The 23,335-nt window shown below is 53.1% G+C and overlaps 3 protein-coding genes across 5 annotated transcripts in view; 2 read left to right on the forward strand and 1 right to left on the reverse strand.

The window, feature by feature from the left end:
• FAM104A (family with sequence similarity 104 member A) overlaps positions 1-2,871 on the forward strand; it is a 17,620-nt gene extending 14,749 nt beyond the window's left edge. The window contains exon 3 of the mRNA XM_043905664.1: positions 475-2,871. Within this exon, the coding sequence (XP_043761599.1) occupies positions 475-708 (234 nt within the window). The 3' untranslated portion in view covers positions 709-2,871. The remainder of the gene's footprint in view (positions 1-474) is intronic.
• On the reverse strand, positions 1,710-13,920 carry COG1 (component of oligomeric golgi complex 1). 3 transcript variants are annotated; one of them, XM_043905648.1, is made up of 14 exons: positions 13,565-13,919; positions 11,649-11,893; positions 11,319-11,500; positions 11,013-11,183; positions 8,579-8,735; positions 7,651-7,861; positions 6,507-7,292; positions 5,852-5,998; positions 5,221-5,382; positions 4,257-4,426; positions 3,671-3,779; positions 3,127-3,236; positions 2,970-3,048; positions 1,710-1,902 (listed from the first exon to the last, which is right to left on the reverse strand). In XM_043905648.1, exons 1-14 carry the CDS (start codon positions 13,877-13,879, stop codon positions 1,759-1,761), a joined length of 2,988 nt encoding a protein of 995 aa, XP_043761583.1. In that variant the 5' UTR covers positions 13,880-13,919; the 3' UTR covers positions 1,710-1,758. The 3 variants fall into 3 exon arrangements, 2 of the variants coding, with proteins under 2 accessions (XP_043761583.1, XP_043761584.1); XM_043905649.1 differs by having other exon boundaries at positions 4,257-4,384; positions 13,565-13,918; XR_006341420.1 differs by lacking the exons at positions 1,710-1,902; positions 2,970-3,048; positions 4,257-4,426 and having other exon boundaries at positions 13,565-13,920.
• SLC39A11 (solute carrier family 39 member 11) overlaps positions 13,275-23,335 on the forward strand; it is a 365,936-nt gene continuing 355,875 nt past the window's right edge. The window contains exon 1 of the mRNA XM_043905660.1: positions 13,275-13,396. The gene's annotated coding sequence lies outside the window, so the exon portion shown is untranslated. The remainder of the gene's footprint in view (positions 13,397-23,335) is intronic.

The following is a 23,335-nucleotide window of genomic DNA, read 5'->3' on the forward strand; positions in this document are numbered from 1 at the left end:
ACCAGTGTTTTTGTCTAAGGGAATATAAATTTAGATGTGTCCCCCCCCAAGAAAATTCTACACAAGAGCATTGACCTCCAGAATTGTTTGTCCTCATGCGTTGATCCTTTCCGGCACGGTGTCGTGTTGAGATGTAAATGGGAAAGGGCGCTGCTAACCGAGTTAGTGGAGCTGTCGCTTAACTGTGCTTGCTCAGTTGTGTCCTGTCCTCACTCTTTGCAACCCCGTGGATTGGAGCCTGCCAGGCCCTTCTGTCCACGGGATTTCCTGGGCACGAATACTGGAATGGGTTGCCATTTCCTCCTCCAGGAGAGCTTCCCGACCCAGGGATCAAACCCAGGTCTGCTGCATCGGCAGGTGGGTTGTTAGCCCTCTGAACCCCCGGGAAGGCCCGGGGTATCTGCAGGTAGACCCCAGTAGAGCTGCCGAGACCCCGCAGCCTGGCGGTGACGCGCCTCTCTTTCCTTGTTGCAGTCTTCGAGCAGCGACGGCGGCGGCAGCAGCAGCAGCAGCAGCATCAGCAGCCCCGACAGGGCCAGCGGGCCGGAGAGCAGCTTGCACCACCTCGCCGCCGGGTCCGGCCCCCACACGCCACAGCCCGCGCCCGCGCCGTCCGCGCTGTGCCCAGGCCCCTACTTCCACATCAACCAGACCCTGAAGGAGGCCCACTTCCACAGCCTGCAGCACCGGGGCCGGCCTCCCTCGTGACACCGCAGACTCTTGCCTTCTGTGAAGGGACAGCGCTGTGCGGATTTGATATTTCAAGTTAGCGATGTTTTAAAAAAATTGCACAAAAAAATGCCTGTTGGCTTTTCAGTCTATATTTGAGATAACAGGTTAACAGGCTGTTGTTTACTTGTGGTTTTGCTGCACTATTGCGATTTCCAAGGGGCTTTGAAGCAGTTTTTTATAGGATTCTTTTAAGGGTGGGTATCAAGGGAACCATAGGAGGACACATCATCTGTGTGTTGAACCCATAGTTTGTCCAGTTTAGACTGCTTTCCAGGTCTGTTAGTTAGAAATTCTACTTTATGTAAAAAGGCCTTTTAAAACTGCAGGATCTTCAATTTTTTAAATAAACTAGTAAAGAGGATCTACTTTCCATGAAAAAAAAACCAAGATTTTTTTCCAGAACATAGAAAGCTGGACCAGCCTTGCACTGAAGTGAACTGCCATGCTACCTCTTAGAACGTGGACGTCCTGTTGAACGTGCTGTCTTCTCTGACGGGGACAGTCAGACCCCGGATAGACTGTGTGAGTGAGTCAGCTCCCGCCCCGTGACTGTCTTCTCTCTGCTATATATTTGTATTTCCAGAGAGAAGGGCTTTCTGATTCATGGACCCCGGATAGCTTGTTAACTGGCATTCCTCCAGAGCTGCCGTCTCAGACTTAGGCAGCACTGCTCGGCTCAGACAGTCACGGAACATGGACGTGACTTCCAGTCTCAGGCACCACCTGTCCCCCAGCAGCTGGTGTGAGCGCCCCGTTGGTTCCGCCTTGCCGTGTGAGAAGGTGCTAGTGAAGGCTGACGCAGTGTGAGTTCTAGGAACTGAGGTCTGAAGTCACACGTGCTGTGAACTCTGGGACAAGGACTTACTTGCTTTATGCTCAGAGTCATCCCTGCGCCCAACAGGAATGAGGGGGCTGCGTGCCACCACGGCTGCCGCAGAGGCTGGTGTGGCTCAGAAACAAAGGAGCAGAGTCACTTCTAGGAGAAACAAGACAGGAGTATTTATTTAGAGAGACGGAGCGTCCTCGTCACTTGGTCATGCTGGAGAGCCACCCGAGTTTGAACAGCGAGGGTGCGGCCGAGTCTTCCTCGTCAGCGACCAGCTGCCTGAACAGGGAGCCGGCCTGCCTGGGGTCGTCTGCTCGGGAGAGCGCCGGGGGCGTCGCCTGCCGCTGTGTGGAGAGGAAAGTGCCTTAGCGTGCACCCGGACCCCCGGCCGCCCGCCCCCCACTCCGCTCGGGGGTCCACGCGGCGGGCACACGGCGGGTCTGAGCAGCACGGCCAGCTCCTGGAGGGGACCAGCTTAGTCCAGATGGAAAAGGACACGCGGCAGACTGCGGGGCCGTGACGGGACAGCCGGCGTCGGGAGCGAGGACGGAGGAAGGGCAACGTGTGCCTCCTCTCCATGGCGTGTTCCTCTCGGGTGCAGAGCTGAAAGGGCAGTTACTGGGAGGACAAGTGGACAGCTGTGGGGAAAGCTAAGAGCACAGGCCCGCGCTCAGGAGTGGGAGGCTTGTGCACAAACTTTTTTTTTCCCACCCTTACTCCCATCTCCCAAGTTTTAAAACCCGGTGTTGATAGGATTTTGGACCTGACTGGGTTTGATGGCAGGGAATATGGAAAGGAGACATTGCGAGTACTTTTATCCAACGAGAGAGCAAACGAGGACTACACGCTGGAAGGAAGGGAGCCGTGTGAGCGCTCAGACACACTTGTACACAACACACTTCAGAGACCCCCTGAGGACTCCCGCAGCTATCCTAGCAGATGGCAGCCTACTGAGACAAAAGATCTATTAACAAGAACAGGTGAAGCTTGAGGAAGCAAACTTCCTACCCGCCTAAAAGAAACGAGAGACGAAACCATCGCTGAAACAGCAGGTTTTTTTCCCCCCAAATAAGTATAGTCGTAGTGCTGGGTTAGCAGTTAACTCTTCTACCCTCTTAATCTTAAACACAAGCTGTAATCTCGGTCCATCCTGCACATTTTCTACAGCCTTGGCAGCCTGAGATTCATTTCTACCATGAGGCTACTTGATAGTGTCTGTGGGCATCTTTTAAAACCTCTCTTAGCTCAAGCTAGTAACATCGTGTATTTCCTTATTGCGCCGCCATTAAAAGCAGCATTAGTGCATCTTGTCACTCGGTTCTCCATCGGTTATTTGAGGTGGGGGGGAGCGGGCGGCTTGGTGGGAGGCGGGGTGGGGTCCCTGGGGACGAACTCTCGGTCAGACACTCACCTGGGCTGCGGTCTCCATGCTTCTGCCCACTGACTTGGCCTTTCGTGTGCTTGTCATGCTCAATGGAAGAAGCCCAAACCTGCCAGACAAGACGAAGGCGGCTCAGCGGAGAGGCTGGGGAGCTGGGGGCCCAGCAGGGGCCGCTTGGCGTCCTTACCTGATCTGGCTGGACGCCAGCGGCAGGATGTTGTGGGCTTCTTGGGAGTTGAACGTACTGCTCCTGGGGGTGAACTGGTTCTCCGAACCAGTCACCAGTCCAAAGAGAACCTGTGGGACGAGAGATGGGATACAGTGACGCGCTGCGTGCTGCGTGGTCCAGTTAAGAGAAAACCTGCTCCTGTCAGTCACCGATCACTGCTTTGGGGGCATCCTTTGGGGGCATGTTCTCTTGCGTGTGTTAATACTGCAAAATTACATATCACTGCCTGCAGGTCAGAATCTCAGAGTCAGGTAGCTCTGATCTGTTCCTCTTTCTGAAGCCCTGATAAAACCTTAACAGTCCTTACCCACAACTAAAGGGTCATCCCAGGTTGCTTGGGCTGTGAGGTTTGAGGTTCGATCTAAAACTCTTTCCACCCCTGTAACTCAATTCAGCTGTGTCTCATCCGCCCGCCCCCACCCGTTAGGCGCTGGGCAGGCCTGTGCTGTGACCCGAGCCCCTGGCCCTTCGTGCAGAGTGGGCGTGTTCTCCCGGGACTTACGGAGGTCCGCTGCACCAGGCGGTTGAGGTTGCTGTGCAGGTGGGGGGTGAAAACGTCCAGGTCAAATGGGTCGATGAGCGTCTCCAGGTAGTCGGCCACTTTCTCGACTCTAACAAAAGGGTGAAGATGGTCATTCTCCACCTTTCGTAGGACAGAAACCAAGCCCAGTGTGCTGCAATGCTGGAGAAGTCCTGGAACCGGCGGGTCTGTTCTCCGCCAACTGCCGCCTCAGCACCCCTTGTCACTGACCACTGTGCTTTAAATAATGCTCAGGAGTTTGAACCTGGTGGGATGTCTTCTAAATCAAGTACGGAAATTCCCCATATTGTTTCCAGGGAGGGCACCAGATGCTCAAATTACACCTAACAGTTGGTAGGCGGACTCAGAGAAGGATGAGACCTGACCTACTACATGATCGTGGAATCAATCCAGCGGGTGGCCATTCTCTATCTTGCTGGTAACATGAGCCTGAGTTGTGTTGAGAATAAACACAGGGGATGGGCAGGAAGAGGCTGACTCCTGCGGCTTCCCAGAACGGGGCCGTGCAGGTCAGGAAGAGACGCGCTGGGAGGGTGGGCACGGCTACCTGGGGTCCTGTCTGCAGCGGCCGCTTTTCATCTCTTCACCCTTGGCTGTCAGGACGACACTGAGGTAACGCAGATCGTAAAGCAGCTGCAGTGCCCGATTCTGGGTCATGGGAAAGGCACCTTCTTTCTGCAAATGAATTTCCCATCCCCACCCATTAAGGGAGATGGCCTGTCGGGTGAGAATAAACAGCTTCGTGTTTTGTCTGCGTTTCAGCTGGTTATTTCAGAAGTTTTTTATACTCAGAAGGCCAGTTTTATCTCATGACAACAACAAAAACAAGCTATACTAGATACTTGGTCTTGAACAAAATTAAAAACCTCTAATGGCAGGGAGGAGAGCCGGTCCTTAGAAAAAGGTCTCAGGTGCTGTAGACAGTCATTTTAAAGGATAAAAGCTCCTGGCATGAAGAGGGAGGCTTTTTGAGGGCGCTCAGGAGAGAAGACTTATCTGAATTCTTTCCCAAGTCAGGAGCTGGTCCATCTTAGAAACACGGTTGATGAGATGGGAGTGAGCACCAGAGTCGGGGAGCTCACAGCAGGCAACAGGGAGGAGGGCTGGGCGATGGCGCTCCTGCCACGGCTGGGCTCTCCTGCTCCTGCCCCTCCCCCCACCTCCGCTCCCCAGCGCCCCATCTACGTGCCCACATGTGTCCTGAGCAAACGGGTTAATGATCTGCCCAGAGCCCGCGCTGACCACGTGACGCGGCTGGGCTTGGACAGCAGGTCTCTCTACTTTGAAGCTTTCGTCCCTGCTGCTTGATGGAACCTGCTTGGCCCTGGGAGTGGGTGTGATTCAACTCCCGGAGGCGGAAGCCACTGTCCATTCGATTGCCCAGGGCGAGCAGACCTTAATACCTGGAATCCTGGATGAGGGCTGCCCAAACCCAAGAGAAACCTATGTTTGTTTTTTTTAACCTACAGTTTTTATTTCTGTTCTTAATGGGGAGACATTCACAGGCTTACCTTCACCGGTTTTTCTTCTGAGAGTCTCTCATAGGCGGCAACTACTTGAACCAGGCAGCTTTTCAGCATCTCCTGCAGTGTCACCTTGGGCAAGGCATGGCCTCCGACCCGGTTAATTTCCTGGCACAAGCTAAACAGGAAGGACTGTACATACCAGGACGGCTAGAAGGACAAAGGAACGCTGAGTTGCCAACTTGCACCGATTAGACAAGATGCACAGAGTGGGCTCAAGGAGCCTAACGAGGCTTCCACTCTGGGGCTCTGACCTGGCCAGTCCGCCCCCTCAGAGCAGACCAGTGGACAGATACGAGTGACGTCTGCCCCAGCCCCCTGGTGGCCTGGGCTCGACCTGGCACACGGCTTTCCGCTGCTGCGTCCACTGCAGGGTAAGCTGTTCTCTGACTAGCACACTCTGTGCTACAACAGGAAAGAAGCATGAATGGGCTTTGCAAACAGTCTATGTGCTTGGCCGTCTGCCCACTTTGCCCCCACAGGAGAGAGGCACGCACACTGTCAGCTCTTCCTCAGGAGCTGCATTTTGGGTGATCTTTTCTAAAGTCTCTCCTTGCCACAGAGCAGGGTTTCTTTCCCCTTTTTGGTTCACAGGCCCCTCATGGTGGACCCTGCTCACCTGAACAGGGAGTCGGATCTTGGACGTGACGCTGCTGCCAGACTCTGCTTCCTCCTGGATTTCCAGTTCATCCCAGCTGGTGGCCGTGGCCAGGACGGAGCCAGCATCGTCTACGAGTAATGACTGGGCGAATCCATGAACCAGAACCTGGTGATGAAACCCAGATATCCACACAGACCACTCAGAGCCTTTGTAGAGTTTGTGTCAAACTACCTGAGTGACCGTGAGGCCAGCTTCCGCCGCACAGACTGCCTGTGGATGGCGAGTGGCCGAGATCACTTCCTCTGACCAACTGCTGATACCAGCAGTGGGGTCTGGCTGCCAACTCCGCTACAGGGGCCCCCTCTGAAGACCCAAGTGGAGGTGACAGAGATTATATTTAGGTTGAAGATCAGAAAACAGAGACCGTCGTCCAGGAGAAAGTCTTTCATTCTCATCAGATCAAAGGAAAAAAAAAAATCAAGCATTTCAGTCTATAAGATCTAGGCTAAAATAAAGAGGCAGTTTTTACAGTTGAACTCTCTGGCACAGATAAAGGGACTGTGAAACGACAATGGTTACTCCCTCACTGTTGACAGGCCTCGCTGAGCTTGGCCGGCCTGGACCACGGCAGAGGGGCAGGCAGGGAGGAAGCCTGGGCTGCTGTGCCACTCACCCTCACGACCGCTGAGCCCCAGACCCGGTAGCCCGTCACGCTCCGCTGCAGGAGGAGCTCCTTCACGTCCTGCCACCGGGCCTGTGTGGGGAGGACCTCCTGCGCCTTCCCCTTCCCCTGTTTCTTCAGAGCCCGTGAGTCCCGGGTGGGCCTCTCGGGGCTCCCCGATCTTCCCAGGATGCACTGCTTCAGGTGGGGACACAGCTCCCCCAGGGACTGGCAGAGTCGGGCCATGAAGAGGGCGGAGTGCAGCTTGGCCCCGTCAAGGACGTCCTGCTGCCCTTGGATGGCCTGTTCGATGCTCTGCAGCTCCGCCTGGATGCAGTCCGTGATGTCTTGGATACAGGCCACGGAGTGCGTCCGCAGCGTCTCCTGCACGGTCTCTGCGTCTGCGAATCTGTCGAAGGTGCAGCTCTCGGCTGCCGGGGGGGGGGCATCCTGGTGGGGCGATGGGTCACCAGAGGGGAGGTAGGCCAGGAGGTCCTCCAGTTTCACCTTCAGTTTAGAATCCAGGGCGGAGCAGAAGCTCTGCACACAAGGGCTAACGGCTTGTGCCTTCATGGAGAGCCCGCTGCCTGGAAACGGAGCCCGGCTGGACACGCTGACCCAGGCGGCGTCAGAGGGCAGGTCGCTGGGGCTCTCGGACCATAGGAAGACAGCCATGTTGTGCTCAAAGTGGATGTGCTTGCTTGAAGCCGAGCTGCTGCTTTCAAGTTCCTGCAAGGCTGAAACGAGGAGTTCTTTGGAACTACTGGAGATGGAGTCAAAGCCTTCTTTGGTCAGAGTCTGAAAGAGAAGGGGAGAAGAGTTTGAATCCCAGCTGCTTCCAGGAAATTTCAACCTAGAGCACCGAGTGGCAGACTGTCCCAGCGCCCAGTGTTCTCGCCGACGCTCAGGGAGGTGGCCCGCTGGTGGCGGAGGAGAGTGTCATCACTGATGGAGGCGGACGTGTCCCCAGCCACCCGACGGAGGCCTGCCTCCTGTGCAGCAACAGCCTCTGTTCATTTGTACGGCTCATTATTCAGAAGAGTCACCCTGGGAATAAGTCGGCAGGGAAGGAATGCACTTATAGGAAGTGGCAAGAATATACCCAGACAGTCCAAAGGTGGCACCGGGCAGCGGGCCTGTGGACTTCCCACCTCACCTGCAGCCGGTCAAGGAACAGCTGCTGCATCAGGTCCTCCCAGAACAGGAGCGGCTTGTCCAGGAGCCGCCGGCAGACCACATCCCAGCTGCGGTGGGTTAACTCGTTGGCAAGCAAGCCCCACACGGCGTCCCGGATGCCTGCCAGCCCCTTCGTGCTCGTCACGTACATCAGCAGGCCGCCGATCCCGTGTCTGATGTCTTCATTACACCTGCAACAGAAGTGTTTCTCGTGGGCTTCATTAGTTTCCTCACCCTTATTAAGAAAAAGAGTTGGACTCTACTTGAAAACCTCTTAACGGAGTCCAACTATATAAATGTAAATGTCTATATGTCTCAGCAAGTTTATAAATATGTGTGTGTGTATATATATATAAATAGCATTTCTGGCTGGATGGGAGGTGGAGCCTACAGCCCCTTCACCAGGCCAACCCTTACTCCCTAGACAGGCCTGTCTCCAAGGAAGTCTAGAGCCCCAGAGCATGACTTCAAGGAGTTTGAGAGTAACATATACACAGTACTGTATAGAAAGCAGGCGAACAAGAGGAACCTACTGTATTGCACAGGGAACAATGTAACCTATAATGGGAAACAATCTGAAAGAGAATATGTAGTTTGCATGACTGAATCATGTGACTGTGCACTTGAGACGAACACAACACTGTAGACTACACCTCAACTTAAACAACTGCACTAAACACAAGCATAGGGGTGGCAGGACTCTAGAGATTTAAAGCCCTCTATGTAGTATGCTGAAACACATATTCCTTCTTGGTTCTCCCGGAGGCGGCTAGCGGTCATGAGAGGTGGCTGAGTGGGGGGCTGGCCTGACCCCGGGGCCCGCCCGGAAGGTCCGGCCCTCCCGCTTCCCCACGGCCACGCAGGGCGGGGGGGGGCGGGCGGTTCCTGCTGCCCCGGGAGCTGCTCACACGTGGATCCACTTCTGCAGCGTGTCTTTCAGGTACTCCTGGCTGATGGGATGCGCCAGCATCCGGAGAGCTGGCTGGAACTCGACGACGGACGCGGGCAGGTGTTTGAACCAGCTGCACAGCTTCATCTCGTCCTGCAGGACACCGACGCCTTTTCCTGGGGAGAGGAGGACCAAGGGAGGGTCACCGGGAAGTTAACACCGGACCTGGAAGGAATTTCCAAAAGTCACCCAGTCTTCCTCTGGGGGCAGCCAGACTGGACCCCGGAAACAGGGAGAGAAAGAAAAGTAGAGCATGTCCGGGGCCCCCTCATCAGGGAGGGAGTGTGGCAAAGAAGGGGAAGAAGAGAGAGGAGAAAAAAGGGTTGTGTCCTCCTTGCATTTTAAAAGCAGTTGCTGAGCTGAAAGACAAAGTAGCATAGATGAGACCAACTAGCACACGTCTCTGTCACCACGTTCTGCCCCTCCCCCTCTTCCTTCGGCTCCTCCGTCTCATCTCTGACTCTGGACTGTCCTGAGGCTTGGTCCTCCGCCGCCCGTTCCCCCTGCTGATGACGCCATCCACCTCCAAGGCCTCAAAGGACAGCCGTGCGCATGCACGGCGTGTGTCTCCGGCCGGACCGCTCACTGCTCTGTTCTGGACCCACAGTCGCCCGTCCCCTCTAGTCCCATTCCAAGGTCTCAGCTGTTTCCAAGGCAAGGTTTTCAAAAGCCAACTCATCATCGGCCCTTTTAAACCAACTCCTTTTCGAATCCTCCTACTCTGTCAGTGGGAGAACAGTATGGAGGTTCCTTAAAAAACTAAAAATACAGCTACCATGAGATCCAGCAATCCCACTCCTGGGTACACATCTGGAGAAAGCCATAATCTAAAATGATATATGGACCCTAATGTTCATTGCATTACTGTTTACAACAGTCAAGACATGGAAGCAACCCAAATGTGCATCCACAGGGGAATGGATAAGTGAAGAGACAGTCATTCAGCCCCGTCCGACTGTCTGCGACCCCACGGACTGTGGCCCACCAGGCTCCTCAGTCCATGGGATTCTCCAGGCAAGAATACTGGAGTGGGTTGCTATTTCCTTCTCCGGAATGGATAAAGGTGTAGTCTATATATACAATGGAATATTACTCAGCCATAGAAAAGAAATAATTCCATTTGCAGCAACATGGACAGACCTAGAGATGATCATACAAAGTGAAGGAAGTCAGAAAGAGAACAACAAATATTGTATGATATCACTTAGAGTGGAACTTTGAAAAAACAGTCAAATGAACTTACGGAAAACAAACTTACGGTCACCAAGGGGGAAAAGCAGGGGAAAGTCAGGAGTTTGGGATCAGCAGATAAAACGACCGTCTATAAAACAGATAAACAAGGTCCTGCTAACAGCACAGGGAACGATACTCACCATCTTACAATAAACTACGACAGAAAAGAACTTGAAAAAGAACGTACGAGTCACTATGCAGTACACCAGAAACTAGCACTGCACATAAACTATATTCAATAAAAAACCAAAACCTCCTTTTCTAGTGAACCTGGACCCCTCCCTTCCACACCCTCACAGCCAACCCCTCAACAACCATCTCTTAAACACACGTCCGCGTTGTCCAGCCAGCTCCGCCTCTGCTGCCCCGATCGGCTGTCACCTGGTTCGTGGTGACGGCCTCGTAAGTGAGCTCTCAGCATCCGCTCCTCCCCACGGGGAACCACCGCCACAGAAAAGCCATGTGCATCTAATTCCAACTGGGACAAATGCTACCAAGTGGACGTGCAGGGTGCAGGGGCACTGTAACAGAAGGACCAAGTCCGGAAGGCCCTGGAGAGCTACCCACTGTTCTGTTCATACGCTCCGAGTCCACTGGTCACGAGTGGGAAACCAGCGTGCACCTTCTCATGCTCCTCCTCCCCCCACCCACCACCCTGCTTCCTTTCACGGCCTCGTGTACAAACATCCTCCCAGCCTCAGGACCTTTGCACCTGCTCTCCTTCTTGCCTGGAACTCTCTTCTTTGCCTCTTACTCAACCTTCAGGATTCAGTTTAAATATCCATACTCTCCTGGCTTCCCTGGTGGTCCAGTGGTTAAGAATCTGCCTTGTGATGCAGGGAACGTGGGTTCAGTCCCTGGCTGGGGAACTAAGAGCCCACACGCTGCAGAGCAACTAAATATCCTGTCTGACTTTGGTCCCACCGTTAGCTGCTACCAAGTCCAGCTGCACTTGGCCTGGAGAGCAATGACCAGGATTGATATTAAGCAGGTACTGCGGATTCGTGAGTTCAGTATCTGCCTCCACCACTAGACTCTGACTTCCACAAAAGTGGGTCCATATCTGTCCATCCATTGCTGTATCCCCAGGGCCCAGCACAGCAGCTGGCAGGCGCCCAGTAAAGGAATGAACCAGACAATAAGGCTGGCCAGGAGCTCACCACTAGGATGCTGGCCAGTGATGCTGTCCAGCGTAGAGAAGAGCAGGCCACACGGCAAGGAGGGGTCTGGCAGCACACCCTCTGGTAGAGTGTAGAAGAGAGCGTGCGCTTGGTTCAGAGTGGTGGCCAGCAACTCCACCAGCGAGCAAATCTGAGCCTTGATACTGGCACCTGCGAGAAGAAACCATCCTCTTTTAGCAGTTTCCTTCGGTAAAGTGAGAATCAGGGAACGCTCTGGACTCCCTCAGCTCATCCTGCTCCATCCCCCCATCGGAGGCCCACGTCTGGGAGAGAAGCCACACCCACCGTGGTGAGGCTGGTTGAGAAGTTTCTGGATTGCTGCCTTTCTGGCCAACAGGAAGTCTGTTAGGGCTTGGCGCGGAGAACTCTCTTCCAAGAGCATGACAGAGCACAGAGCCTCGGCCACAGCCTGGTCGGACACGGCTTGGCATTTGAGCAGCATCTTGCTTTCATGCAGGATGGTCGCCCTAAAGAGATGATGGCAAAGGTCACAGGGAGCTTTTGACATCTTTGGAGAAGAGCCCCAGTAACGAGGAGAGAGAAGACACGCTCCATAAAGTCAGAGTGGTGCAGGACGGCCATCACCAGAGAAGGTTCTGCTGGCGGACCACTTACCGGAAGTGGCTGGCAGCCGCCACCTGCCGGATGAGTATGGGGAACCGGGAGAGGACGGGGCTGTGTCGCGAACTGGAAGATTCCAGCTGCAGCAGCTTGTGGAGGTAGCAGCAAAGCAGGTAGAGCTGGGTGGCGTGGAGATACCGCGAGACCTCCATGGAGCTCCAGATCTTCTCAGGGATTTCCAGGAGAAGCTTGATCTGGGCAGCCATGCTGTAGAACTTCTCCTGGGACGGCTGCTGGGGCTACGGGCAAAGGCACAGAGCTGAGCTGGGACAAACAAGAGCCAGGTCAGCGTGGTGCTGGCTAGGGGAGACGTGTCGGGGGGCCGGGGGGTGCGGAACTTTCATGAACTTGGATTCAGTGCCGCTCAGCAAGGCATCGAGGTTGGTGTAGCAGAATTACTGGAGGTAAGTTTTTCCTACCGGCTGTACCTCTGCCCTGTCCCATGGAGGGGCAAGCCACATCTGGTCACCACACAGGCAGGGTATCAGGGACCCCGGGATGTCTCAGCCTAGAGCCCGCGCACTGCCCCTCCAGGGAGGTTTTGCCTTGCTGGGTGTGATGTTCGTCCTTCCTACACTTTCTCCTGCTGCTCTGACTACCCTGCGGGCTTCTCTGCTGGCTGTTCCTCTTCACCAACCTTCCCCTGAAGCTGGTTCCGGCCTCGTGCCTCTACACATCCCCGGCTGTCCTTTCCCTTCACCATTCTCGTCCCTGAAACGTCACCTCCAGGCAGATCACAGCACACCACGCAGTCCTCACCACTCCCCTGAATCCCCATCGAGCCTCTTCTGCTGCACATAGACACTGCCCCTGGAACTTTCACTGTCGATCTATAATCAGTATATTTAACACGAGGTTCATCTTCCTACCAAAAATTATAGCCATCTGACCTCCCTCAACACGTCTGCATAGACCACCACATCCCAGGAAATTCAAGTCGTTCTGATGGTTTTGCCGAAACGTCTACACCTAGGTTTCTGCTCTCACTTCCCTGGTTCTACCGCACGTTGTCGTCATCTCACTCTTACCTGAATCTGAAAACCTTGCACTTGCACTGTGTTCATTTTCTATCCCCTCCAATCTATCCTTTTCCTTTCCTGTCAAACGAACATTCTTCAAAGGTCACTGAGACCTTATGTTTGCCCAGTTCTAAGTGCCCAGTATCTCGGCCTGGTGGTCAAAGGTTGCCTGTCCTTCCACTGCTTTCTTCCAGGGACCTTTGAATCCACTGATTCTCATGGGGCGGGGTAAGGGGGCTACTCTGGAGTTGGGTGCAGGCTTCTCATTGCGGTGGTTTCTCTTGTGGAGCCCCACCTCTAGGGTGTGTGGGCTCAAGACCACAGGCTCAACAGTTATGCTGCAGGGGGCTTAGTCGCTCTGAGACACGTGGGATCTTCCTGGATTAGGGATCGAAACTGTGTCTCCGGCACTGGCAGGCAGACTCTTTATCACCTTAGTTCCTTAAAATGAACGTGTTCCTCTATTAAAAGATGAGAGCCTGGGAACTGGTTACTACCCTCCAGCGACCTAAAGGGTAGCAGGTGTCTTTGCAGCCTGGAAGTTGTTCCTGGGGGTGGGGTTGGGGGGCGGGAAGAAGGAACAAGTTGGGAAGGAAGGTGGTCGACACAGGGGAGAGCTCTGTTCCCGGAACGCTGTCAGGAAACGTGAAACAGGGAACAGGGCTGAACACCTAGCGTTTCCATGAGATGTGGGAAAGGAAGCCCGGCGACCCCAGGACTGAGGTGAGGGAGGCGAGGCCCGGAGCCCGGGAGGGGTCCCGAGGAGCCGCGGGGAACCGGCCGCCTGCGCGGGGAGGGCGGCGGGGGCGCCTCCCTGAGGCGGGTGGGCCCCGGCCGGGGCGCCCGCTTCCCCGCGGGGCCGGGCCGGCCGGGCCGGGGCGCGGGGCTGACCTGCGGGTCCCGCGGCGGCCGGGACGCAGCCGAGCCGGCCTGGCGGAGACGGGCGCAGTACTGGTCGGTGGCCCTCACGGCGTCCACCAGCCCCGCGGCGCAGCGGCGCATCTGGCCGATGGTGTCGGCCGCCTCGATCAGGTCGCGGTACCGCTCGCCCACCATCTGCCGCAGCTCCTCCTTCTTGTGCTCGATCTCGGCGCGCACCTGGCGCTCCAGCCCGCGGATCTCCTCCGCGCCGTGGGTCTCGAAGAGCGCCGCGGGGTCGCGGAGATCTAGCCTCTTCAGAGCCGGGGAAGCGGCTGCGGCCGCCATGATGGACGCGTCAGCGCCCCACCGGGGCACTTCCGCCCGGCCGCACCGCCCAGCCGCCATCTTGATTGAGGGCGGAAGCGCTTCCGCCCGGTTGGGTGGGGGGCGGGGCCGGGCTTGTTCGGGGCGGGGCCGGGCTTGTTCGGCGCGGCCAAGGGGCGGAGCCAGTGATGGGCGGCACTGTTTTTAAACTGGTTTTTTTAAAGTGGTTGGGCGGCACTTTTTTTAAAGGGAGCCTGCGTGGTTGTTGGGTCGCTGAGCCGGCAGGTGTGTTGGGGCGCAGCCTCACTCGGTTTTGAAACCTCTCCTAGCGCTGGTGCAGCGTTTCCCCATCGCGGTTACTTTTCAAGCGCCGGCGGTCTGATTGTTACCCCTCCTCGGGATGTTCGGGTCCCCTCGCCAGGCCCCTCGCGGCGGCGCCGGATTACGGTCTTTCCCCTGTGAGGGCTCGATGGCACTCTTGGCCCGTCCCCTTCCCCTGGGTCGGCCCCCTTCTCTTCCGGGCCCCCGGCCGCCTCCGTGTCCGGGTCGGGCTGGGAGCCGGGTGGGCGCAAAGAGCTGACCGCTGGACCCCCATCCCTGGCTCTCAGCCTGCAGCCTTCTGGGGCGTCCTTGTTGTTCGTTGTTTCCTCTGGTCATCCACCGAACGCGATGTTAGGAAGAGGGACCTGGGAGTCCGTTTTCGTTCATTGGAAAGTAACCTCACATGCCCTGGACGCGGCCGGAGCGCAGGGGTGTGCGCGCGCTCCTTTGCTTCTGGTTTTCATGTGTCGTTGGTTATTTCTTTGGGGTTTTTGGTTTTGGTTTCAAACCAGTGTTGTACCATCAAAGATGTTTCCCCTGATAGAACCTTACATTGGCACCAGTGCGGCGAGGAGAGGAGTGCGCAGTGAGGAAAAGACTCAAATGCCTGAGAAAACAATGCCTGGGAGGAGGGGTGGGAAGGACGCCTAACTGATAATGAAACTTGGAGAGTATGGCCTGTTTCTTCTAAGTGTTTCCAAGACCCTTCATTTACCAAGAAAAAAAAAAATTGGAGATTTCATATGCACATTAATGCAGAGAGAACGATACTGGTGTGTCCACCAGCCGGGTCTCAGTCATGGTCAGCCTCATGAATGCCCCAACCCCACATCCTCTTCCACCATCTCTATGGTTTTGACACAAATCCCAGGCGTCAGAAAATTTCAATCTGACAATGGAACCATTCATTTGTAGTGCTCTACCTGGAGGAGGAAATGGCAACCCACTCCAATATTCTTGCCTGGAGAATCTCATGGACAGGGGAGCCTGGCGGGATACAGTCCATGGGGTCGCAGAGTCGGGACACGACTTAGCAACTACACAGAGATAGTATTCTAGTTTACCTCACCATAGCCCTGCAACCTAGGGGATTTGACAGGTGGGCAACCTTGGACCCAGAGAGGTGAATGGATTTACACGGTGTAACTGTCAAAGGCCATCCACAAAATGATCCCATGTACACTTCAGCCCTACAAAGGAGATAGGAATAATTATTCTATGTATGACAAAAACCCCAGAGCAGCTTATTTATTCCTGCCTGAGTCACATAGTTAATCAGAGACAGTTAATCAGTCACAGAGTTAATCAGTCACAGCACTGAGACCTAGACTTTTGGATTTCTTTTCTACTTTCTCTCACAACTTCCCACAAACTCAAGGCACTTCCTGGTGGCAGATCTGCCCTTTGCTGTTACTGCGACCCCATTAGGTAGGGACGCTTGATGGTGTTTAGCTTCCCATCGCCTGCAGGGTCTGTCTTCTCTGAGAGACCGCTGTACTGAAACATTGCTCTGTTCCACTCACAGCTGAGCTGGAATGGGCCGATCAGACACACCCCACCTAGGACTTCAGATGGAGAGGAGCAGGGAGACTTCATTTTGGCGGTGACAGAGGTACCCCCTACAACACCCACTCTCCAGGGGCAGCAGAGACACTGAGTCCAGCTGTAGCATCCAGCTGCCGGTGACAGCTGGGTGACCTCCCCAGTATCTTGTGTTTCAACCGGGTTCTGAAGGTTCACTTTCCTTGGTTCCTGTCTCTTAGCTGAGCAGGGTTCCCCAGCTTCCCCAAGGATTCTATGGGCAGTCCAGTATCTTATTGATGCATTTCATTTCAAAATCAAAACACTTGCAGTTGCTTGCCCTAGAGACTCTTAACTGACCTATACCCCCTGAGTTTCTGGCTCCACGAATGAGAGTTTGGAAGAGCAAGCGGGAGGAACTCAGCGATCACCTTGGGTGCGGGGGCCTCGGGGTTCGCATGGGGTCGGGGGCTGGCCCTGGCGCTCACAGCTGTCATTTCAGGTAGAGAAAGGGCAGGCTCCTCCGCTGACATTGCAGCAGAGTGTGTTCCGACGGCAGGGCTTTCTGCACGCTTCCCCAGCCAAGTTCACCGGCTGCCCTGAAGATGCCACTGTTGCTCTTCTGCTTGCGGATCCGAGTGCCTAACGGAGGCTGTCACCAAACCGGCTTCTTGCCTGAACGCTGTGGGACTCGGCGGCGGGGGCGCGGCGGGAGGGAGGGGGCGGGGTGGGGATGCGCTGTGGAAACTGCGTGTTGGACTAACTCTTCACTCTCCATGGCCCCTTTCCCAGCCCCTCTGCATGGATGTGGCAGTGAGGCTTTCTTCTTCCCCCGCCTCCTGCTCCGTGGCTCCAGCAAAACCAGGATGTGGGCAAGGAGTTCAGCTCCAGCAGCAGGGCAAGGCACTGGGCTGGGAGCCAGGGCTGAGATGTGAAATAGTCCCTTTTTTTTTTGTTCGAGGAAGCACACAAGTAGAAAGTACCTCCTCATTTTATTGCCATCTTTTTTTTTTTTAAACTTACTGTTTTATACTAGAATAGAGCCAATTAGCAGTGTTGTGATAGTTTCGGGCGCATAGCTGAGTGACTCAGCCATACATATCCAGGTATCCATTCTCCCCCAAACTCCCCTCCCATCCAGGCTGCTCCGTAACAGAGCGGAGTTCCCTGTGCTACACAGTAGGTCATCTATTTTAAATACAGCAGTGTGTACATGTCCGCCCCAAACTCCCTACCTATCCCTTCCCCCAGCCTCCTCCCCCAACCATAAGTTCATTCTCTAAGTCTCTGAGTCTGTTTCTGGATCCTCAATAAGTTTATTTGTACCATTTCATCTTAGATTCCACATATAAGGGACTTCCTATGATATTTCTCCTTCTCTGTCTGACTTGCCTCACTATTTTGCCATCTTTTAATTTTATTAAGAGATGACTGCATGTGTGTGTGTGTGTGTGTCTTCTGACAACTCTTATTTTTGTTGTTAACTTAAAAAATGTATTTATTCATTTTTGGTTGCCCTGGGTCTCTGGGTCTTGGCTGCTGCGCGTGGGCTTTCCCTAGCTGGGCCGAGTGGAGGCTCCTCCTTGCGGCGTGTGGTTCCCCACTGCAGCGGCCTCCCGTCCTGTGGAGCGTGGGCTCAGTAGTTGTGGTGCCCGTGCTGATTTGCTCCACGGCATGTGGAATCTTCCCGGACCTGGGATCAAACCCGTGACCCCTGCATTGGCAGGCGTAGTGTGGCAACTCTTGATGACAAATTTTCCTCCTCTCTCCTTAAATCTTTTGGGGTAGAATTTTAAGCATCCAGTGTTTTAAGTTCAAGAGGTGACATTTAGCTCACCCTGGGCTCCTGAAATCAAACCTAGCATTCTGCCGACGATAATAGCTGTCATTTCAAGCACCACTTCAGCACTTTGCATGTATTATATTTAATTCTCACAATACTTCTGCAGCATAGCTCGTCTTCCACTCATCTGACGGTAAAACAGGGTCTCATCAGGAGCGAGGCACCTATCCAAGATGACACAGGCAGTCGGCGGCTGAGTCAGTCTTCAGATCTCAGTTAGTCTGACTCTGCAGTCCTTGATCTTTGTCACATTACTAGCTTCAAAGAAAATTTCAGAACATCAAAAGCCAGAAGAACCAGACAATTCCGAAGCAAAATTCAGACGGCGCTGGCACCGCCTCCTGCCCTTTGCCCGGCAGTGCGGATCTGCAGGTTCAGGCAGTCGCGGGCCCGGGCTGGAGTGGCGTCCAGTGATGCGGGAGCCGGTGACCCCCGGGGCGGCCGTGCCCGGGAGCCCAGTCGTCTGCGTGCTGGAGGACTGTCTTTGAAAACCGGGAACATGTTCTGACATTTTCCCTTTCTCTGGGCCCATCAGCACTCTTATCTCACTCAGAACATTGAGGGGGCAGGTTTCTCCTCCCTTTTAAATAGAAATATAGCAAGCCAGCCAGCATCATGCCTAAAATAGAAGGGTTTTTAAAAACCGACTTTTGCAGATCCCACATGTTCTCCTTCATTTATGCATTGTGTGGTCTTGCATCTGGCCCTTGGCTCCCCGATGAAAGGATTCAATAAATGTTTGCAGAATGAGTGCGTAGCGTCCTACCTATATGTCGCATGGTCACGAAGTGTCTGCCCAAAGGCAGCGTTGGAAAAGGCAAAAGGGTTTTCTGTCATCAGTCACCTCGTAGCTGAAATACTAAAGGCAGTAAGACAGTTCTGACCTGTATCACATCCACTTCAATGCCTTATTTCAGTACCTCTTCTTTTTTTTTTTTATAAGATTTTTTTGATGTAGACCAAAGTCTTTATTGAATTGATTGTAATATTGCTTCTGTTTTAAAAAAATATTTGTTTCTTTCGGCCGCTCAGGTGTTGGCTGTGGCACGTGGGCTCACCAGTTGTGGTGCCCAGTGGTATATGGGATCCTAGTTCCCCGACCAGGGATCAAACCCGAGTCCCCTGCATTGCATGCTGCAGTCCTAACCAGTGGACCACCAGGAAAGTCCCTGTCTCTGTTTTATGTTTTGTTTTATTGGCTGCCAGGCATGCCTGATCTTAGCTCCCCGACCAGGGATCGAACCCACACCCCTTAGAATGGAAGGTGAAGTCTCAATCACTGGACCGCCAGGGATGTCCCAATACCTCTTCTTTTATGGAAGGTGGCTGCCTTTTTGGCACGTCCGTGTTCAGTCTGAAAGGGGAGCCTGCTGAATCTTAGGTCTGTCTGTCCACGGATGATGCTGGAGGAAAGGCTATTGTTCTCTTGTACATTTAGGATGGAATGGAGGCTGAGCACACCAGAGAAGAGATGATAAATGGAAGAGACAAACTAACCAAGGAAAATTAAAATAAGACATTTAACTCGGGATAAGGTAGGAGAAGGGCTTCCCGAGTGGCTCAGTGGTAAAGAATTCACCTGCCATTGCAGGAGATGTGGGTTCCATCCCTGGGTTGAGAAGACCCCCTGGAGGAGGAAATGGCAACCCACTCCAGTATCCTTGCCTGGAGAATCCCCGTGGCCAGAGAAACCTGGCGGGCTGCAGTCCATGGGACAGCAAAAGAGTTGGACATGACTTTGTGACTAAACAATAACAACAAAGCTAGGAGAAATGGAAAAGAAGAAAGCAAGAAGGTAGAAGGAAAAAAAAAAAAGAGGAATCTGACAACAAATGAATGGATAGCAAAGAAAAGAAAGGGAAATTTGTTCTGGTAAAGGATCGATCGTATGGATCAAAGGAGTGTCTGGGGCGGGACAGAAGATCCAGTCACGAACCACTTTCTGGTGTGATTGAGACATTGGGCGTTTGCCCTTGGCTGACATGCTAGTAGGGTGAGAATGCCTCCCACAGTCGTCTTACGTCTCTGTGTCAATGTTTATCAGCCTGTGTCAACTGGAGATGACATTTGTCATGGGAGGGATGGTTATTTGACTTCACTGTTTGCAGATACCGGAGACCCTGCCTTCAACAAATAGCCAGGCAGGCATCCCATTTGATGAAGAGAGCCTGGACGTCTGACTCCACACGAACTCAGCACCTTCACTAGAAAAGGAGATAGCCAAAATCCCACTGCAGACATTAGTTTGGACCCTTAATTAGCGTGTATTTGAGCGCCTGCCATGTTAACTGGCTCTGTTGATGCAATGGAGGATCAAAGAGATATTTGACGAACAATCAATGATCCTGTAACAATCTCTCACTTCTCTTTTTTAGACTTTTAATTTTGTATTGGGGTAAAGCCCGTTAACAATGTTGTGACCGTTTCAGGTGGGCAGCGAAGGGACTCAACCATTCATATACATGTATCCACTCTCCCCCAAACTCCCCTCCCATCCAGGCTACCCCATAACATTGAGCAGAGTTCCCTGGGCTGTACACTAGGTCCTTGTTGGTTATCCATTTTATTTTTTACTTATTTTCTTTTTAAAATGTATTTATTTTAATTGGAGGATAATTATGATATTGTGATGGTTTTTGCCATACATCAGCCAACATGAATCAGCCACAGATGTGTGTCCCCCCCATGCTGAACCCCCTCTCACCTCCCTCCCAACCCTTACCCATTTTAAATATAGCAGTGTGCACGTGTCTCTCCCAGACTCCCTAGCTGTCCCTTCCCCACATTCTTACCCCCTCCTCCCCGGAAACCAGAAGTTCTTTCTCTAAATCTGTCTCACTTCTTTTCAAGTGTCCCGCACTGTCTTTCCCTTGCTCCACTGTTCCACCCTGGCTGATGAGCTTTCTCACATGTGTGGAGAAGATGAAAGTAATCAGGAAGGTCCTCGAGTTAAGTCCCCTAAATCTAACTCTGGATCTCCCCACTCACACCTCTCAAGGACCTCACTCTCCTCTCTCCTCCATAGTTTTCTCCTTCTCAGCGGGATGGTTTCCATCATCTCAAAAATACCCCTAGCGTCTCCCGTCTTATAAAAATGCCCCTTTGTCTTGCAGTCTGCTTCCAGCGCGCCCACCTCTCCACCCAGACAATGAAGTGTTTTGACCTTTGGTAATTGCTGCCTCCACAGGATGCCCCCAGTTCTCTTCTCCAACCCCATCCGTTAGGACTCCTTGCATCATCCTCGCATCCACTGAAAGACCGCCCTCCCCATCTTGTCTGTTTCAGTTCCTGCAGGCACTTCATTTCTGGACCTTTCAGCAGCCTTCAGCATGGCTGACCCACCCCTTATTGACACAGTTGCCTTTTTTTTAATTGGAGGATAATTGCTTTACAATATTGTGTTAGTGGCTGCCATACGTCAATATGAATCAGCCATGCGTATACACATGTCCCCTCCCTCTTAAACCTCCCTTCCACCTCCCTCCCCATCCCACCCCTCCAGGTTGTCCCGCAGTACTGGGTTTGACCTCTCTGCATCCTGCAGCAAATTCTGCAGCACTGTTTACACTAGCTATAACATGGAAGCAACCTAGATGTTCACTGACAGATGAATGGCTAAAGAAGTCATACATATATACAGCAGAGTATTACTCAACCATAAAAAGGAATGCGTTTGAGTCAGTTCTGATGAGGTGGGTGAGCCTAGAGCCTGTTACACACAGTTGCCTTTTGACCTCTGTCAAGACAGCCTCTTCCATCGCTAGGCACTTCTCCATCACTCTTGCTGGCTCTTCTTCCTTTGCATGACTTTATAGTGTTGTAGGGGCCCAGGCTCAAGCCTTAGCGCCGGTCCCTTCTCAGTCTGCAATCCCTGACTAGGTGACTCCACCTTGCCCAGTCCCCTAAAGACTCAGAGGGTTGCTCCACGGGTTCGAGTGGAGATTCTGATGGCAGCGCAAGTGTGGAGAAGGGGAAAGGTGTTTGCAGATAACTCCTGCATTTGTTCCTCCAGCCCAGGGCTCCTGGATTATACATCTAGCCACCTCCTTAGACTCTTCACTTGGCTGTCTAAGAGACATCTCAAGCCCAATACGTCCAAAGTAATCATTGTCTTCCTGCCACCCTTCCTATTCTCTTCTCCGAGCCAATCCTATCTCAGAAAATGGCACCACTGAGTTATTCATGCCAAAACCCCAGGAATAATCCTCCATGCTTCTCTCTGTCCATACCCGATCCATTTTCTAATCCTGTAGACTCTTCCTCCAAAATAGGGGTTGAGGAGCTTTGGCTGTGAAGTCAGAGAGTTAATGGGCTTTGCAGGCCCTGTGGTCTCTGTAAGAACTGTTTGACAAGGCCGCTGTAGCAGGAAGTCATCAGTAGACAGTAGGTAAGTGAACGGGCATGGCTGTGTTCCAAGAACACTTCATTTACAGAAGCAAGCAGGGGGCCAGTTTTGGCCCAGAGTTTGCTAATCCCTGATGCAGGGTATATCCCTGGCCTTTTCCATTTCCACTGTCACTACCAGAGACCAAGTCATCAGTTTCTCATCTGAGCCACTTAGACTGCTTTCTCTTTTGTTGGTGGGATCTTAGTTCCCAAACCTGGGATTGAACCCACGCCCCCTGCATTGGAAGCGTGAGTCTTAACCATCAGACCACTAGGGAAGTCCTTCAGATTATCTTCTAATTCCCTGTTTCTACTCTTGTCCATTAGTACCTGTCTTCGTTATGAAAGCAGCTGTGTCTTTCAAAAGTATGAACCAGGCCCTGGGTGTCCCCTGCTTCAACCCTCCAGTGGCTTCTCCCCTTTCTGGGGCAAGTTCCAAATCCTAGCAAAAATCCTCAAGACCCTGCGTGACTGGCTCCATCTCAGCCCAGTCTTCCCTCTCGCTCTAGTCCAGCCTCACTGGTGTCCTTTCTGTTCCATAAAGAAGGCTTGAGTCACCCCTTTCTGAGGCTTTCACTCTGTCTGTTTCTTTTATCAGATCTTCACGTGGGGTCACCTCTTCTGAGAAGACTGCTCAGGTCACCCCAACTTAAAGTAGGAAGCGTTAGCATTTGTAAAGGACTTTTTATGTCAGCCACTGTTATAAACTCTTGAAAATGAACTGCCCTATTCAATTCTCACAGAAAACCCCCTGGACTAGATCCTGTTCTTATCTCTACTTTATTGAAGGGGAAACTGGGGCCAAGAGAGATTATATAATTTCCCCCAAATGATTGAGGAAGTAGCAGAGCTGAGATATAAACCAAGCTGTCTGGCTCTGGGGTCCACGACCTTAGGACCGCTCTTTACTGTCTACGTATCACGTTTATCATAACGTTTGTTGCTGTGTTGTAATACATGTTCATTCATTTATGCATCTGTTTGTTGAGTGTCTCCCCTTCAACTCGGAGCAGAGATCTGATCTGTCTTTTGTCGCATCAAATTCCCAGCTTCTAGACCAGTGCCCACAGTACTGTGTCTGACACACAGTTCAGTTCAGTCGCTCAGTCGTGTCCGACTCTTTGCGACCCCATGAATCGCAGCACGCCAGGCCTCCCTGTCCATCACCAACTCCCAGAGTTTACCCAAACTCATGTCCATCGAGTAGGTGATGCCATCCAGCCATCTCATCTTCTGTCGTCCCCCTTCTCCTCCTGCCCCCAACCCCTCCCAGCATCAGGGTCTTTTCTAATGAGTCAGCTCTTCGCATGAGGTGGCCAAAGTACTGGAGTTTCAGCTTTAGCATCAGTCCTTCCAGTGAACATCGAGGACTGATCTCCTTTAGGATGGACTGGTTGGACCTCCTT

Source organism: Cervus elaphus, chromosome 5 (genome assembly GCF_910594005.1).
Source record: "Cervus elaphus chromosome 5, mCerEla1.1, whole genome shotgun sequence".
In the NCBI taxonomy this organism is placed as follows: Eukaryota; Metazoa; Chordata; class Mammalia; order Artiodactyla; family Cervidae; genus Cervus; species Cervus elaphus.

Bases quoted from the DNA above. Each gene is read 5' to 3' on its own strand.
- COG1 (XM_043905648.1), bottom strand. From the start codon at position 13,879: ATGGCGGCCGCAGCCGCTTCCCCGGCTCTGAAGAGGCTAGATCTCCGC. The intron at 11,184-11,318 runs GTGGGTGTGGCT...TTCTTCTCGCAG, and splicing joins TCTCAACCAGCCTCACCACG to GTGCCAGTATCAAGGCTCAG. The intron at 7,862-8,578 runs GTGAGCAGCTCC...CTTCTGTTGCAG, and splicing joins CTGCAGAAGTGGATCCACGT to GTGTAATGAAGACATCAGAC.